Source organism: Arvicola amphibius, chromosome 3, assembly GCF_903992535.2.
Source record: "Arvicola amphibius chromosome 3, mArvAmp1.2, whole genome shotgun sequence".
Taxonomy (NCBI): Eukaryota; Metazoa; Chordata; class Mammalia; order Rodentia; family Cricetidae; genus Arvicola; species Arvicola amphibius.
In genome coordinates, this window is record NC_052049.1 from 145604130 (window position 1) to 145618690 (window position 14561).

The 14561-nt window shown below is 38.3% G+C and overlaps 1 protein-coding gene across 1 annotated transcript in view; it reads right to left on the reverse strand.

Moving 5' to 3' along the window:
- LOC119809421 (muscular LMNA interacting protein) overlaps positions 1-14561 on the reverse strand; it is a 122405-nt gene that overhangs the window by 89626 nt on the left and 18218 nt on the right. Inside the window, exon 4 of the mRNA XM_042054727.1 lies at positions 10746-12284. Coding sequence (XP_041910661.1) covers positions 10746-12284 — 1539 coding nt within the window. The remainder of the gene's footprint in view (positions 1-10745; positions 12285-14561) is intronic.

Below are 14561 nucleotides of genomic sequence, written 5' to 3' on the forward strand. Positions count from 1 at the left end.
ATATTCCAGACACAACAGAACTGCTACACATAGGAACTCAAAAGCCTGTGGAAGAAGGTACAGGGCCTTTACAGGTTCAAGCTAGACAGGGTTACAGGGCTGAGATGGGGAAAGGAACACAGGCTCCCAACCCTAACCAAAAAGCTATCTGCAATTGAGATCTGCTTTTAAAGAGTGTTTTCTCCAATGGACTCTCACTAGGCATATTTAACAAACTTTAGAGAATGACCCATGCCCATCAGTAGATGACCAACACAAAACAATGCCAATGGTACTTTTGTAGCTTGTCTCAAATTTCTTTGTTTAGGCAAATTTTTTGTTTTATCGGTCTTTTGCTTGTATATTGTGGTTTCCAATTTTGTGATTTTGTTTCTTGTGGGTTTTTTGGTTTGTTGGTTGTTAGTTGGTTTCTTGTTTGCCTATATGTTTTTTTTAAAATAAAGAGAGAAAGGGTCTGTAGAGCTGTGTAGGTAGGGAGGTAAAGAGGATTTACAAGGAGTTGAAGATGGGGAAAAGTGTGATCAGAACATACCGTATGAAAAATTTTTTCAATTAAGAACTTGAATTTTATGGATGTAATTATAATAAACTTGGTTAAACTTGTATGACGGAGCTGAATCTAGCACATCCATTTTCCTAAGAAGGGACTGGGGAGAATAAATGCTTTAGTGACATAGAGGAAGAACAGCAGTGCACAGTTGAAAGTCAGAAACACTCTCTTTTCCCTGTTCTCTTGTTTTCTTCTTTTTCTTTCTGTCTGTTATATTAGATATAGTGAAATTAGCAACCCGAGGCCAGGATGTCAGGAAGCTACTGTAGCCTGTCTATCACAGCTCTCACTTACACACACTCACATGCAAACAAATGCACTTATTTAGATGCACACACAGATTCCTGTCTATTCATGCATACATCCATCCTCTCCTACAAACAGAAAACCAAACTCAACAACACACACAGAGAGACCTCTGCATCTGAGCACTTCTCTCATTAGGGAATAGACTCTGCTTGTTTACCTGCTACTACTGTCTCTTCTCCAGATACCTCTTTGCTATAAGAAGCAACTGCATTTCAATCTTCTGTAAGCCTCCCAGCTCTCCTGCGCCCTGTACTTTCACCCCCTCCACGCATGCGAAACAATTTCTAGAGGATATCTGAGGTCACTTACCGTCCTAGCATCTTCATTGATCCTGCAATGCTGTCACCTCTAGACAGCAATGTGTCTGGGTAAGGACTTAAAATGAAATGCAATTTCTGTATGAATATTTACATAAATTTATAGAACCCAGCAACTGAAGACTCATCAAGAAAATTTGCAGTCAAATGATGCATCCAAGACTTGAGTATTATTTCTATTCAATTTCATCTTAGAGAATTGTGTTCTCATTTTAAACTGTGGAGATGAATTTTTATATTCTTTCATGAGTCATTTTTGCTAGATGTATTATCTTTATCGTTATGCAAGACATACATCAAAGATGGAAATCTCTAAGTACTGAGTTCTTCCAATGTGGTAGACTCTAGAACATCTTGTCAATATTATTAGATATAGAGTTCAATTAATGAATTCATTCAACAATTGCCTATTGAGTATCTACTCTGCAGCATTCAGTGCTCCTTTTAGCCATGTGCCTTTCCCAGATTTTCAGTCTGAAAAAATCATGCTTGTGGTGGTTTGAAAGAAAATGGCCCCTGAAGGGAATGGAATTATTAGGAGGTGTGGCTTTGTTGGAGGAAGTGTGTCACTGTGGAGGCAGACTTTGAGGTCCTATATATGCTCAAGTCATACCCAGTGAGACAGAATGTTTCCTGTTACCTTTGGGTCAAGATGTAAGAATTCTAAGTTCCTTATCCAGCCCCATGTGTGCCTGTGTGCTGCCTTGCTTCTCACCATGATGATAATGGACTAAACCTCTGAAAGCCACCCAAATTAAATGTTTTCTTTTATAAGAGTTGTCATGGGGAGCAGAGAAAAATGTACAGCTCAGGGGCTGGAGGGATGGCTCAGTGGTTAAGAGCACTGACTGCTCTTCCAGAGGTCATGAGTTCAATTCCCAGCAACCACATGGTGGCTCGCAACCGTCTGTAATGAGATCTGGCGCCCTCTTCTGGCATGCAGGCGTACATGGAGGCAGAATGTTGTATACATAATAAATAAATCTTTTTTTAAAGTACAGCTCAATAAAAATCAATAAAAAAATAAAATAAAAGAGTCGCCATGGTCACGGTGTCACTTCACAATAGAAATCCTACCTAAGTAATTGTTGCCATAAAAGATGCTTTCATACTCAGCATTTTTCTCTGAGTTTCCTTGATATTTTTGGATTTAAACATGGAGTTTTATTCTAATTTGGAACATAATTCTTCCCAGCATTCCAAGGCTTTCAGGTGCTATTTAAAACTCACTGATTTCCTTCTTTGATATAAATATTCTAGAGAATATCATTTGAGATAAGTTAAATTATATTACAGGAATCATCATCAGTAGGGTCGGAGATGTGGTTTAGTGGCTAAAGTGACGGCGAGCCTCACAGGATCTGAGTTTGATCCCCCAGACCCAGGTGAAGTTTGAAGGAGAGAATTAACTCCACAAAGCTGTACCCCAAGCTCCACCCACTTTCACTCTGACACACTCACTATATACATACATACTCACACTCACAAATATAAAGCCTGCCTACACAATTATAGCAAACATTAACGGAAATAATTTGCCTTCAGATTCACGGTAGAAATGAAAAGCCAGCTCTAAGTAGCTTTCTAAATCTTTCCCACAGAGCAATGATATCCACTGTAGATCTGCCATTTGTAGTTCACTTTCAATTAAGCATAAAGAAATCGTTCTTAAATATATACCACATTGTGTAAAGCAATATTAGGTTTAGAAAGGAAAATGGATTTTATACTTGTTTGCAGATCTTTTCTTGCTCATGCTGGTTGTGAATTTAATGGTAACAAGGACACATATTATCCCCAAGAACCATTTCCCAACCAATACTGTACTTTCCATGGCCAGTGCCTATACTTCTACCACAAAAGCTAATCATCCTAATCATTAAATCCCACAAGATCTCAAGATATACTAGGTTAAATGTCTTGAGGATGGAGTTTATGAAAATTACCTTTAGAAGTAGAACCACCAAACAGCAACATGAGGCCCTTAGAGTAAATGTAAATTGCAACAGTGACCAGCTTCTTTAGATCTATGAGCTTGAAGGGAGCCTAAATGAAATCCTCACTTCTTGATTTTCCAGAGCCACACCAAAATTGCTACAGTTATTATCTTGGTAATGTAATATCTGAGATGAAAAATCAACCCCATCTCAGAGCCAGCTCACAGAAGTTTACCCATTTACACACCCCCTTACTTCTGGAGTGCTGGGAAACACAATCTATAATGATTCTGATAGCCAAATAGGCAGAAATGGTATTATTGGGTCTGTTAAGTGCAAACCCTGGACCATGGCAGACCTGGCATGGTGGGCTTTGCTTCATATCCTCAATAAGCCAATTAAATAAACAATTAATAGTGAAAACAGAGAAAGATTTATTCAATGCTGCCATATTAGGAAGGGAACAAAGACATCCAGGGGTACTGAGTCCACCTTGACATAAGGTTGAGACTTAAGTAAAAGAGAAGCAGTATATACATAAGTAGTCCTGGCCTAGATGCATGCAGCCTGCCCCTCATTGCTTGAGCTCTAATGTCTCCTGCAAGTTTTCCCAGAAACAAATTATTCCTCTGTTTGACACCAGGCTTTGGTTTTTTCTTACCCTCAGAATGTTATTCCTGGGAAAATTCCATTTTTTTAGGATCCCTTGTTTCAATAGTCTGATTGCCAAATGCAGGGTCACAAGTGTCTAGACCAATAAAGACCTGTGCCTAACAGAGCACTGAGAGAAGTAGTCACTAACAAGATTTGTCTGGAGACCTCTCTTCACAGGAAGTCTACCCATATCTGATTTATCCTTTGTGTTTTGGACATCCCAAATATATAAAACTTACTTCATTAAAATATTGCTCTATCCCTATTTGTCTTCTAGGTCTTTTAGGAGAGAGTTTTATATTATTTCCCCTTTTATTTTATCTTATACCTAGTATCATCTTAGTGTAGAACAAATGTGCAATATGTATTTGCTGGTATGCATTTCAGACTAAAGAAAAAAATTTTTTGGTTTTTCAAGACAGGGTTTCTTCAGGAGCCTATACTGGAACTAGCTCTTATAAATCAGGCTGGCCTCAAACTCACAGAGATCCACCTGCCTCTGCCTCACGAGTGCTAAACTTTAATCCCAGTACTTTGGAATCACAGACCTTTAATCACAGCACTAGGGAGGTGGAGCCAAAAAGGGATATGGATGGGTAGATGGAGGAATATAAGGCAGGAGGAGTCAGGAGCTCAAATCATTCAGACTGAGGTTTTGTGGAGAAAGAATCTTAACCCCTTCAGTCTGAGGATTCAGTAGATTGTGTTTCATCATTTAAGAAAGCTTTGTTCTGTTCCATGCCTTTTTTATTGTGCTGATTGATTTTTCATTTTATTTTTAGTTCTTTGTATATTCCAGATACTAAGCCTCTGGCAGATGTGTAGCTGATAATTATTTTTTCCATGTTGTAAGCTACGTCTTTCACTAAGATGATGACCTTCATTTCTGTATAGAAACATTTTTAGTTTCATGAGGTATCATTTATTAATTATTATCCTTAGTGCTTACATGGTGAGAATCCTGTTTAGAAAATCCTTTCTTGTGTTAATGAGTTCAAGTATAGTCTCTGCTTTCTGCTCCATTGGATTCAAGGTATCAGGTTGTATGTTGAGGTCCTAGGTCTATGTGTAGGTGAGTTTTGGGCATGAGAGATGGACCCATTTTAATTTTATATAAAATTAAAATTTTAACTGAAGATTACAAAACAATTCAAAGGACATGAAAAGCACAAGTTCACCTGTTTTTCCAGCCCTAGACAAACAGTTATTGAAAAATCCCTTTTTGCCCAACTAAACGTATCCCTGGCACTTCTAACTTGCTAAAGTTCTGAAGTCATCTTCCTCTTTGTTTTATGTTGTTGTTGTTTGTTTCTTTGTTTGAGATATAGTCTTATTCTGCAGTACCAACTGGCCTAGAAATTTCTGTATGGACCAGGCCTGGAAGTTACAGAGATCTGAGGTCTGCCTGCCTCTGCCTTCAAAGTGATTAGTGGAATTAACAGTGTATGCCACTCTGCTCAGCCTTGTCTTTCCTCTTGATGTCAAACTGTAATATTTGAAGTCTTGAACCTGAATCCTTGTTTTCTTTTTTCATTTTTAATTTTATTTTCATTCAAAAAGTTTTTTTCTGGGCGGGGGAGGTGGTTTATTGGGTAAAGCGCTTGCTATACAAGTGAGAGGAACATCCTCAATAAGTTTCCTGTGTTTTTAGGGGATGTTAAATAAAAAATAGTTACAGAAAATGAGAAAAAACAAGTGGTTACAAAAATCTAGTAGTTTAACATTTCATATAGGGGGTTCTGATGTTTGGTGAAAGTTACACAACTTAGAAAATCTATTCACCTTGACTTCTAGGGCTTGACCAATGACTTACCTAGACAGCTCCCATCATCTTCAAAGACCTTTTTACTTCATCGCTTATCCTGTATATTCCATTCTTTATACACCAGTCAGAATTGTGCCACTTAGCTATTCAAAACCTTCCCAGAACTTGAAAGTAAAAACCTGTAGTGAAGACACTACAGACTCAGTGATTGAAAGGATAACATGTAACCAGAAGCTTCCTCTTTGAGAACTGACTCTCAAAGCATCTGAAAATGCTATGGAAGCTGCGAATGGAGGAAAGCCATCAGTAGTCCCACCCAGCTTTATGGACTGCAAATCCGCTAATGACTGACCAGCCAAGGGAGATATTCCCAATGGTGCAATAGTGGCATTTTCATCTAGGGGATGAACAGCTGCTATCTACAGACACAAGGCCTTCATTCAAAAGAGAGAATCCATGCCTGCTACTGTAAACCTTGCCAACTACCCTAGGGTCACAGACCCTAGAAGAGAACCTACTAATGCCATTTCTTAAATCAACATAATTTCTAAATGTGTTCAACTATGTATCCTTATACCCACAGATAACTGTAGCTCTCACCAGTCATCAAAAAGGTTCTTTTTGTAACAGATGGAAGATTACAGAGATCTACTAGTTGAAATACAAAATATAAGTGGCCAGGGGGGTGCTCAACCACAATTGCTACATCTGCAATGCAACCCCTACATCTTAAGGTTCAGAGAACATTGATGATGAGGGAGAGGAAAGATTGTTAAGAGCCAAAGAACGAGGATGCTTGCTGTTAAACAGTGTCTTGGCATGGAAGTCATCCCCATGAAATCTCAGCAATATGGTTGTCTAAACACCATTAAGTATGACAACATAGATGGAGGAAATTTCAAGAGCTTATACCTCTAGATGAAGAACTATGGCCAATCAATGGTTATTGAGAGAGGAATAATCAGTTTTCTTGAGGAATAAGTTCTCTGATAGGTATTTAAGACCAAGTATTCAGGCCTAAACCCATCTACATACAAGCATACATATGATACTTAATACAATGTCATTAATTTGACAGGGAGTGGGAGAAAATTTAGAAAGAGCTTTAATGGGGACAGAAGATGTAAAAATAATGTAAATAATATACTTTTATGAATTCCCCCCCCCAAAAAAAAAAACTTCAGTAACTTCAATAAAAAGAAAACTTCCCACAACTTCTTATCTTCCTCAAAGTAAAAACCAGAGAGACCTGAGAGTAGATAGACTCTCACTTTCGGTCCCTCTTCCTCTTACATCAGTATCCTCTTGCTCACTACACATCCCAGTATCTGATCTGAATCTGTCCCTTCTACCTATCAATCACATACTCTTTGGCCTCAGGGATTTTCCTCATTACATACTTCCTGCATGATAACTTCTCAAAGAAACAATTTCAACCACCTGACACAAATTCAAGACAATGCCCCTTTTTGTACTGACCCTTTCTAGTCTATATTCTTCCTTAGTCCTGACCCTCTAAGACGATACTTGACTTTCAATTTCGGAAATGGATTGTTTGCTTTCTATCACAGAATATATACCTTCTTGGAGGAGATAATTCTGCATTTCCTTTAATTTAATATAATGTTTATGGCTTAGGGAAGCATATTAAATGGACAGTACATGTTTATTGAATGGGTCACCCAGATGAGTTTTTTTACTCATGTTTCCTATCACTCACATTTAAAATCTTATTTGGTTCTACAAAAATGGGGAAAATCACATCCTGCCTGCTGCACCAAGTTTCCAGTATAACAAAATTGGAAATGTTTGTATGCCTTAAAGGAATGAGAGTTTAATAAATAGGACACTGGCTATGAAGTCTCATGAAGCAGTAAAAGCTCCCGACTGATCCTGTAAACAAGCTAAGTCCAAATAGCTTTAAGCCAGACCATTGGAAACACTCATTTGGAAGAAATCTGTAACCATTTTCAGTGAGTACTAGATTATGTGACATTTTGATACAATAGTCTCTCTAACTCTATGTGAAATACCATGGCCGCTCACTAGGAGGGAAAAATCAAAGTATTTTTAAAATGACGACCAATTATATTTGGCACTCAAACACAATCTTGGGTGAATATTGTACCCCCCTCTGCCCAAAGAGAAAAAGTGTCTCAAAAAATATAGCGGTTGATCAGGGAATAGTCTCGGTAACTTTCAGGGAGTTGTCCAACCTGTCCAGGGCAATGAACATAAAAAAGACTATTTTAAAACTATATCTGAAATTAGCATGTCAATTACACCACATTAATGCAGTACAAGTATGACAATGACAAGGAGCTTCAAACAAGTTTTCTATCTGAATTCAGCTCGGCATTCTCTAGCCATTACATTTTCTTTTAATATCAAAGGGCAATAGGTACAGCCCAGACTTTGAACTGATAGTCTTCAAGCATTTCTGTTTCGGTCTGTTGTCTACCTGTGTTTGAGGACCCCTATCGGTTTGGTGCATAAAGCTTAAATAAATTTGAAGATTTTTTTTTTTTACTTCAAAAGAGAACATTTTGCTTGGATTGGTACCAACCTAGAGGAGTGAGGCAAGAAATAACTTGTAAAAGAGAATAAATTCTTTGCTATGTCAGAGCATTTCCTCATTTCCCCTTGCCTTCTGTAAAGTAATTTCACCAGCTTAAACAAAACAGTCAGATGCAAAACCAAAATTTAAATGCAGTTCTTCTTCACTGGTGTCAGTTTGGATGAATTTCTATATTCGATAACTCCCAAGAAGGGTAGTTATTAATAAAAAGTGAGTTGTCTTTCTAACTTTAAACTAGAGAAATGCAGTAGTAAGAAGGAAATAAAAACTAAGACGAAACGTAAGAGCATGTCTCAGAAACATCTTCCTGGCAGAAGTTATAAATTTGTGTGTTAAAATGTTTTGCAAACAAAGGTATAAATTACTATTTTTGACTGACAAGTAAATAGTTCTTGCCATTTTCATGGTCACCAACTTCAATAAGCACATCTATGACTACAATTTCCTTAATTTAAGGAAGGTCCAACAACTAAACCTAGTACTGAAATGCTCCAAGATTGAGAGAAGGAAGCAAACCATGGAAAAGTAGATCTTTGATAAATGGGCCTTTAATTTATCAAAAGTTTTCCAGGCTTATCCTCATCAAATGCTGTCTATAGCCACTATAGGATAAAATGTGAGCAAAGAACACTAGAGCACATAGAAACACTTTGAACAAGTTTCTATAGTGGAATAACTTTCAGAAAGGATGAGTAATTTAAGTATATGGAAAGTATCCTGGTTAGTTTTTGTCAACTCAACACAAGCTGGGGTCATCTGAGAAGAAGAAATCTTAACTGAGAAGATGCCTCCATCGCACTGGCCCATGGGTAAGTCTGCGTGGCACTTTATTTTATTAATGACTGTGAGTGGCACCATTTCTAGAAAGGGAGTCTTAGATTGTATATTAAAAAAACTGAGCAGCTGGGCATGGTGGCACATGCCTCTAATCCCAGACCTAGGGAGACAGAGGCAGAGGAACTCTGTGTTTGAGGCCCACCTGACCTACAGAGTGAGTTACAACACAGTCAAGACTGTAACACAGACAAAACCTGTCTCAAAAAATAAAACAAAAAAAAAATCAAACTGAGCAACTATAGGGATCAGGCCAGCAAGCCACATTCCTCCTTGCTCCCTGTCCCAGTGCCTACCTGGATTCCCTTCATGATGAACTATAGGCTGTAATGTGAAGTCAACCTTTTCCTCTTCACACTGATTTTGGTGATGGCATTTTATCACAGCAATTACAAAGCAAACTAGAACATCAAGAAAGCACTGAAGAATGATTCTCAGCAGCAGAGCATGGGGGTGGATGTCTGCATTGGGGAGGCTGAAGCAGGAATTACAAATTCAAGGGCTCGTGGTCTATGTAGGGAGACCTTAACTTAAATTTAAAAAACAGCAAGTCACCCAATTCAGTAAATGATTAGATGGACAAATTTTAGTACATGATATACAAATTTCACAACCATGCATTTATATTCAAATGTTAACAACTTTTTCAAGATAATTATCTATTAATTCTTTTTAAAATTATCACAGACTCTTAAAGCTAGTACAGTGGTAGGCACACCGTGTCTAATGTGTACTTTTTCAGTTGAAACAACATCTTGTGAGTTTATCTGTTTCCTTAACCTCGCGTTCATTATCCAGTAATAAAAGAAATGAAGTCATTTTCTGTGATACTCAAAAACCTAGAAACTGTATTCTTCAAGTATATGGAACTGAAAGGTCCCATGTACTACTAATACAGGTACTTTCACGGTTTTACCTTACTTGCCCAACAACTATCAGATCCTGAGGGCAACAGGATCCATTCCTGTGTCCTTTGAGGCTAGATGGGAAGCTGCCATGGCCTAGACTAGAACTGCATGCTCCAGCAGGCCTGAATCATGGAGTCGCTCCTCAAATGTTCCTTCTCTCGTACTAATAAATGCCATCTCACACCCTCACCCAGCAGACTACTTCCAACATTTCAAAACGAACTTTACTTCTATTTCTGTTTCTTCATGCTCAGTTCGTTCATTCTTTCTATGCTGGATAATGTTAGATGTTAAGTACTTGCAGTAAATTAAATACTTTTCCATATAAAAATGTTTCTATTCCCTTTTGCCTTCAATGTATAGAGTAAGATCCAATTTTATTTAACTTGAAGCACGGGGAGCAATGAAAAGAAAATCAGCCTTGCAGGAGGGAAAGATAGGCGGGGGGGGGGGGGGGGGGGGGGAGCCTTTCTTTGAATGAATAAACAAAGGCAGAGGAAATAGAACAATTTCAAACTGGTAATGATCTTATCATGATCCTAGATCTATACTATATACATTATATTAATTATGTCTATGCTCTCAGTCCAAAGTATTTCAGTAGATAATGAGAGCCTTCTTATTGAGTTACCAGAAACATAGCATATTGTACAACGCTATCTGTTTTTAATTGGAACCAAAGCTGTAACCCATACCCAGAAAAAAATATAATATATATATATATATATATATATATATATATATATATATATATATAATTGTGTGCATGTGTGTGCGTGTGTCTCCCTGAAGTCAAAGTCATAGGATGAATATAACAAATATTGATTTTTTTCCTTAAAAAGAAGTTTCTTCCATATTTCAAAATAAACATGCAACATGCAAAAAGAAAATACCTTGGGCTTCTTATTCTCAGGGCCTGTTGACATGGACAGCGCGCAAGGTGTGCTCAGCTCCTTGGTTCTTGTTAGTGAGACAGGAAGTGATGAGGTTGGAACAAGTGAGCTGTGGTTGGACACTGTGCTTTCAGGTGTTCCAGTTCTTGCGCCACTGCCACAACTCGGGTGCAGTACTGAAGAACTAGGCTGGAGTCCCTGGGTGAGTGAACTCTCGGGAGGGAGAATGGAGAGTCCCAAGTTGGCGGGAGGCATAGAGCCAGCACGGGAGATAGGAGGAGCGGGCAGAACTGAAGGGCGCAGTTCCTGACCTGCTAGTTGCTGAGAGCAGGCTCTTTGGGATCTGTCTATCAGCTCCGAGAGGACTGGGGAGGGGTGGAAACATTTCTCTAGAGAGGAAAGTGCAGTGCTTTCATTAGCAGGAGATGCAGAGGATAAGAAGGTAGAAGGGTATTTGCAAATATTTCCGCTCCTTTCTGGACCCCTGAGGTCACCATCCTGTCTGCCCTCCAAAGAAGAAAGCGGGGATAAGCTGGATGTGATAGAGGGAACATCAGCAAAACCGAATGTGTCGCTCTGTAACTGGGGTAGTGTTGTGCTGCTCCTCAGTATGCCTTGTGCTTTCTCTACATTCCTAGAAGCATAGATGCTACTGTCAGGTGTTGGTGGAGAGAGGGGGTACGACTGAGAAAGTGGGGGAGATTTGGAAAAGCAAGGGAGGTGGTAGGATTGGTGGTTCTCTGCAGACGCCTGGTGTTCTCCTTGTTCTGTTGAACCAGCTATCAAGGAACAACTTGAGAGAGATTTCTTAGGTGTGGATGAAGATTGTTTTACTTTCTGATCAAGTGTGAGTGTGGAAGAGGCCAGGGAGTTGCGGGAGAAGGTTGGGCATGACGCAGGGGATAAAGGCCTTTGGTGAGAAGGGTTTGATTTGAGGATAGCAGTGAGGAGAGAGAGCCGAGAAGGTACTGAGGACTTCAGCCCTGACTTTGAGAGATTTCCAGTGGATGACATTCGGCTAGAGACAGTGGATAAAGAGCCATGGGGAGATGAGGTAAATGGTTTGGGACTTGGAGACAGTGAATGCATGACAATTCGGACAGGTATGTAGGAAGCTGAAGGTGACTTCAGAGAAGCACCCGAGGCAGTTGAAGGGGAGGTTCTCAGATCTTCCCTGGGATTAAGAACATGCGACGTTGATGCTTTCTTCTGTGCTTCAGATTCCAGCCCACGTGTGTGATCAGCAACATTTGAGCCACATAAACTAGAACCTGGCAGTTGAGTGGGAGGGGAAAATACTAGTGAGGAAGCATCTCTCCATGCAGAAAGGGGGGAATCGCGAGCAGTAGTGTGAAAATACGTAGCTGTTTCTTCAACCGAGGCCCCTGTGGCATCCAGCCTGCGAGTGTGAAACTCCTCTAGCACACAGGCTCCGCTGACGTTAGCTGGGACAGGTGGCGTTTTCTGATTAGTTGGAGAAACAAAGGAGAAAGCAGGTGGTTTATGAGCAAGCTGCTCAGAGGTAGTGGGAGAAGTTAGCTAGAGGAGAGAAAAATAGATTGAAATAGGACATTACTTATGAAATTATCAAAATACTCTTTTCACTGTGTGCTTGTGCCAACAGCCCTTGTACTAGTTTACATGAGATGAGACATTATAGGCTTTTATCAATAATGAAGGAGTCTATGGTTATTAATGAGACATGGCTTTGAATTTCAAATAAGAAATAAATCATGAAGTAGTACATCCTATAGCCCATTTATTCCTCCAAATAAAAATCAATATAAATTTTTTCATTATTCTGTTGTAAAAAAATAATTTACCCAAGTTATTTAAAATAATTGGGCAAATTTGGAGTTGTACAATCTGAAAGGACTGAAGTTGCCTTCATTACAAATTTCAAATTTTATTTTGGATAATCAAATAGATTTTCTGCCATTGAAAGAGTATAAACCACAGCTTGATGATGACTAGAATCCTAAATGGTGATATATTTCAATTGCTTAACATTCTAAAGACTTGGACTATATGTTATGAATCTGAAAAGGTGCCCAGAATTCAAAGGATGAAGCACCCAACACAAACACACAATAATAAATTGAGAGAGAGAAGTCCATATCCAAAATAGAGAGGACACTTTGCTTATTTCCCCCCAATCACTTGCCAGGATGAACATAAAACAGTAATTTAGTGAACACTTAGCCAATGTTTTGGGCTTTTCTGGAACCAATAGTCTCTCTTTCTTATGAAAAGAAGCCAGAGTATTTTACAATCTATTTGTAACTAGGCAACTTCCAATTCTACACCAAAAAAATGGGGAAATTTTTAAAACACAATTTTTCTTAAGAAGGAGAGCTAGCCTGTGGAATAGCCTGTATGTATTCTTATACCACTTAAGTAGTTCAGAATTTAAGGCAAATGATAAAATCACGCCAAAGTTTATAAACAGAGACTTTAAATTTATTAATTTGATTTTAACAGACTATAAAATTAAGTATGCATGACTAGTGAGCTTGAGAAATTAGTCATCCAAAATATTAATGAATATTAATATATACATATATATTGCACTAAGTAAATAGCAGGAAAATGCCTATAAACTTAAATTGGCACATTTTGGTTTGTAGATAAGAATTTTGTTTCAGATCCATGTGAATAAAATTTCTAACATACACACTATAATGAACTTCATGACATGTAGTATTGAGCCCTAAGAACACTTAAATCTAACAAATTCAAACATTTCATTCCAAACTTGTTAGCCTCTGTGCAAACACACCCCATCTACTCCTTTTATAAGTATGAAGATCAGCAAGTTATTTTGTCACATAAATATTTGAAATCATTGACAGAGTCCAGAGTATCAAAATATCAACAAAAAAAGAACACCAAACAGAACTCAATCAAACTGAGAAAGCTTAATCATCCCAGGCAGTTTATCTTGGCACACTGCTTAGCTGGTGTTTATGCAACTGATTCATATGGTTGGGAGGATATTTAAACGCAAGCATCACTGAATGGGCAACACAATGCTTATGTTACTAAAAGATGACAACATTTTATTTTGAGTTCTTCAGTAATTTGTAGTTCGAGTCGCATTTAATGTTAAAAAATCTTTCTGTCAAAGTTCCTGTTCTTCCAAGGTGTGTGAGTGTGTGTGCGCATGCATGCATGTGCTCGCATGCATGGGTTAATGCACATGTGTATGTGTTTTAACTATGTGGCGTCTTCTCTAACCATCTCCATGACTGATTCTTCCTCACAAGAAGAATGGGGACATTTCAAGTCTCCAGGATGTCCCTGCACACTGTACCCTATTTGGAAACGCTGTTAGAACTTGCTAGATATTTTGGGTAAATTATTCCTGACTGCCCTGAGAATCCAGCTATCTTTCTAGTAATGCTGTTCTCTAAGAGCTTCAACATATGCAACAAACTATCAGTTTATCTTAATTATTTACCAAATTACCAGCATGTTAAGAACAAAGGCTCAATTTTCTTTTACATGCTATTAAAAGCAAAAAGGCCTCCCTGCGACTTTCTCCAGGTGAGGTCTTCTAAGGCCCTAACAGCCTACCGCACAATGGGATATTTTTCCTAATAATAATTCAGAATTTTGTCACACGTTTTAAGAGTTAATTAGTGAAAAAATTCTAAAACACTGATGCTTAATTATATTTACTATGTTGGTCTACATGTAATTTTCCTTCTATTTTCTAGTTGGCCTATCACTATATTTACAATATATCTACCAGTAATTTCCAAATGCACTATAATATTATTCTAATTTACACTAGAATGTAAGTGTAGCACTATA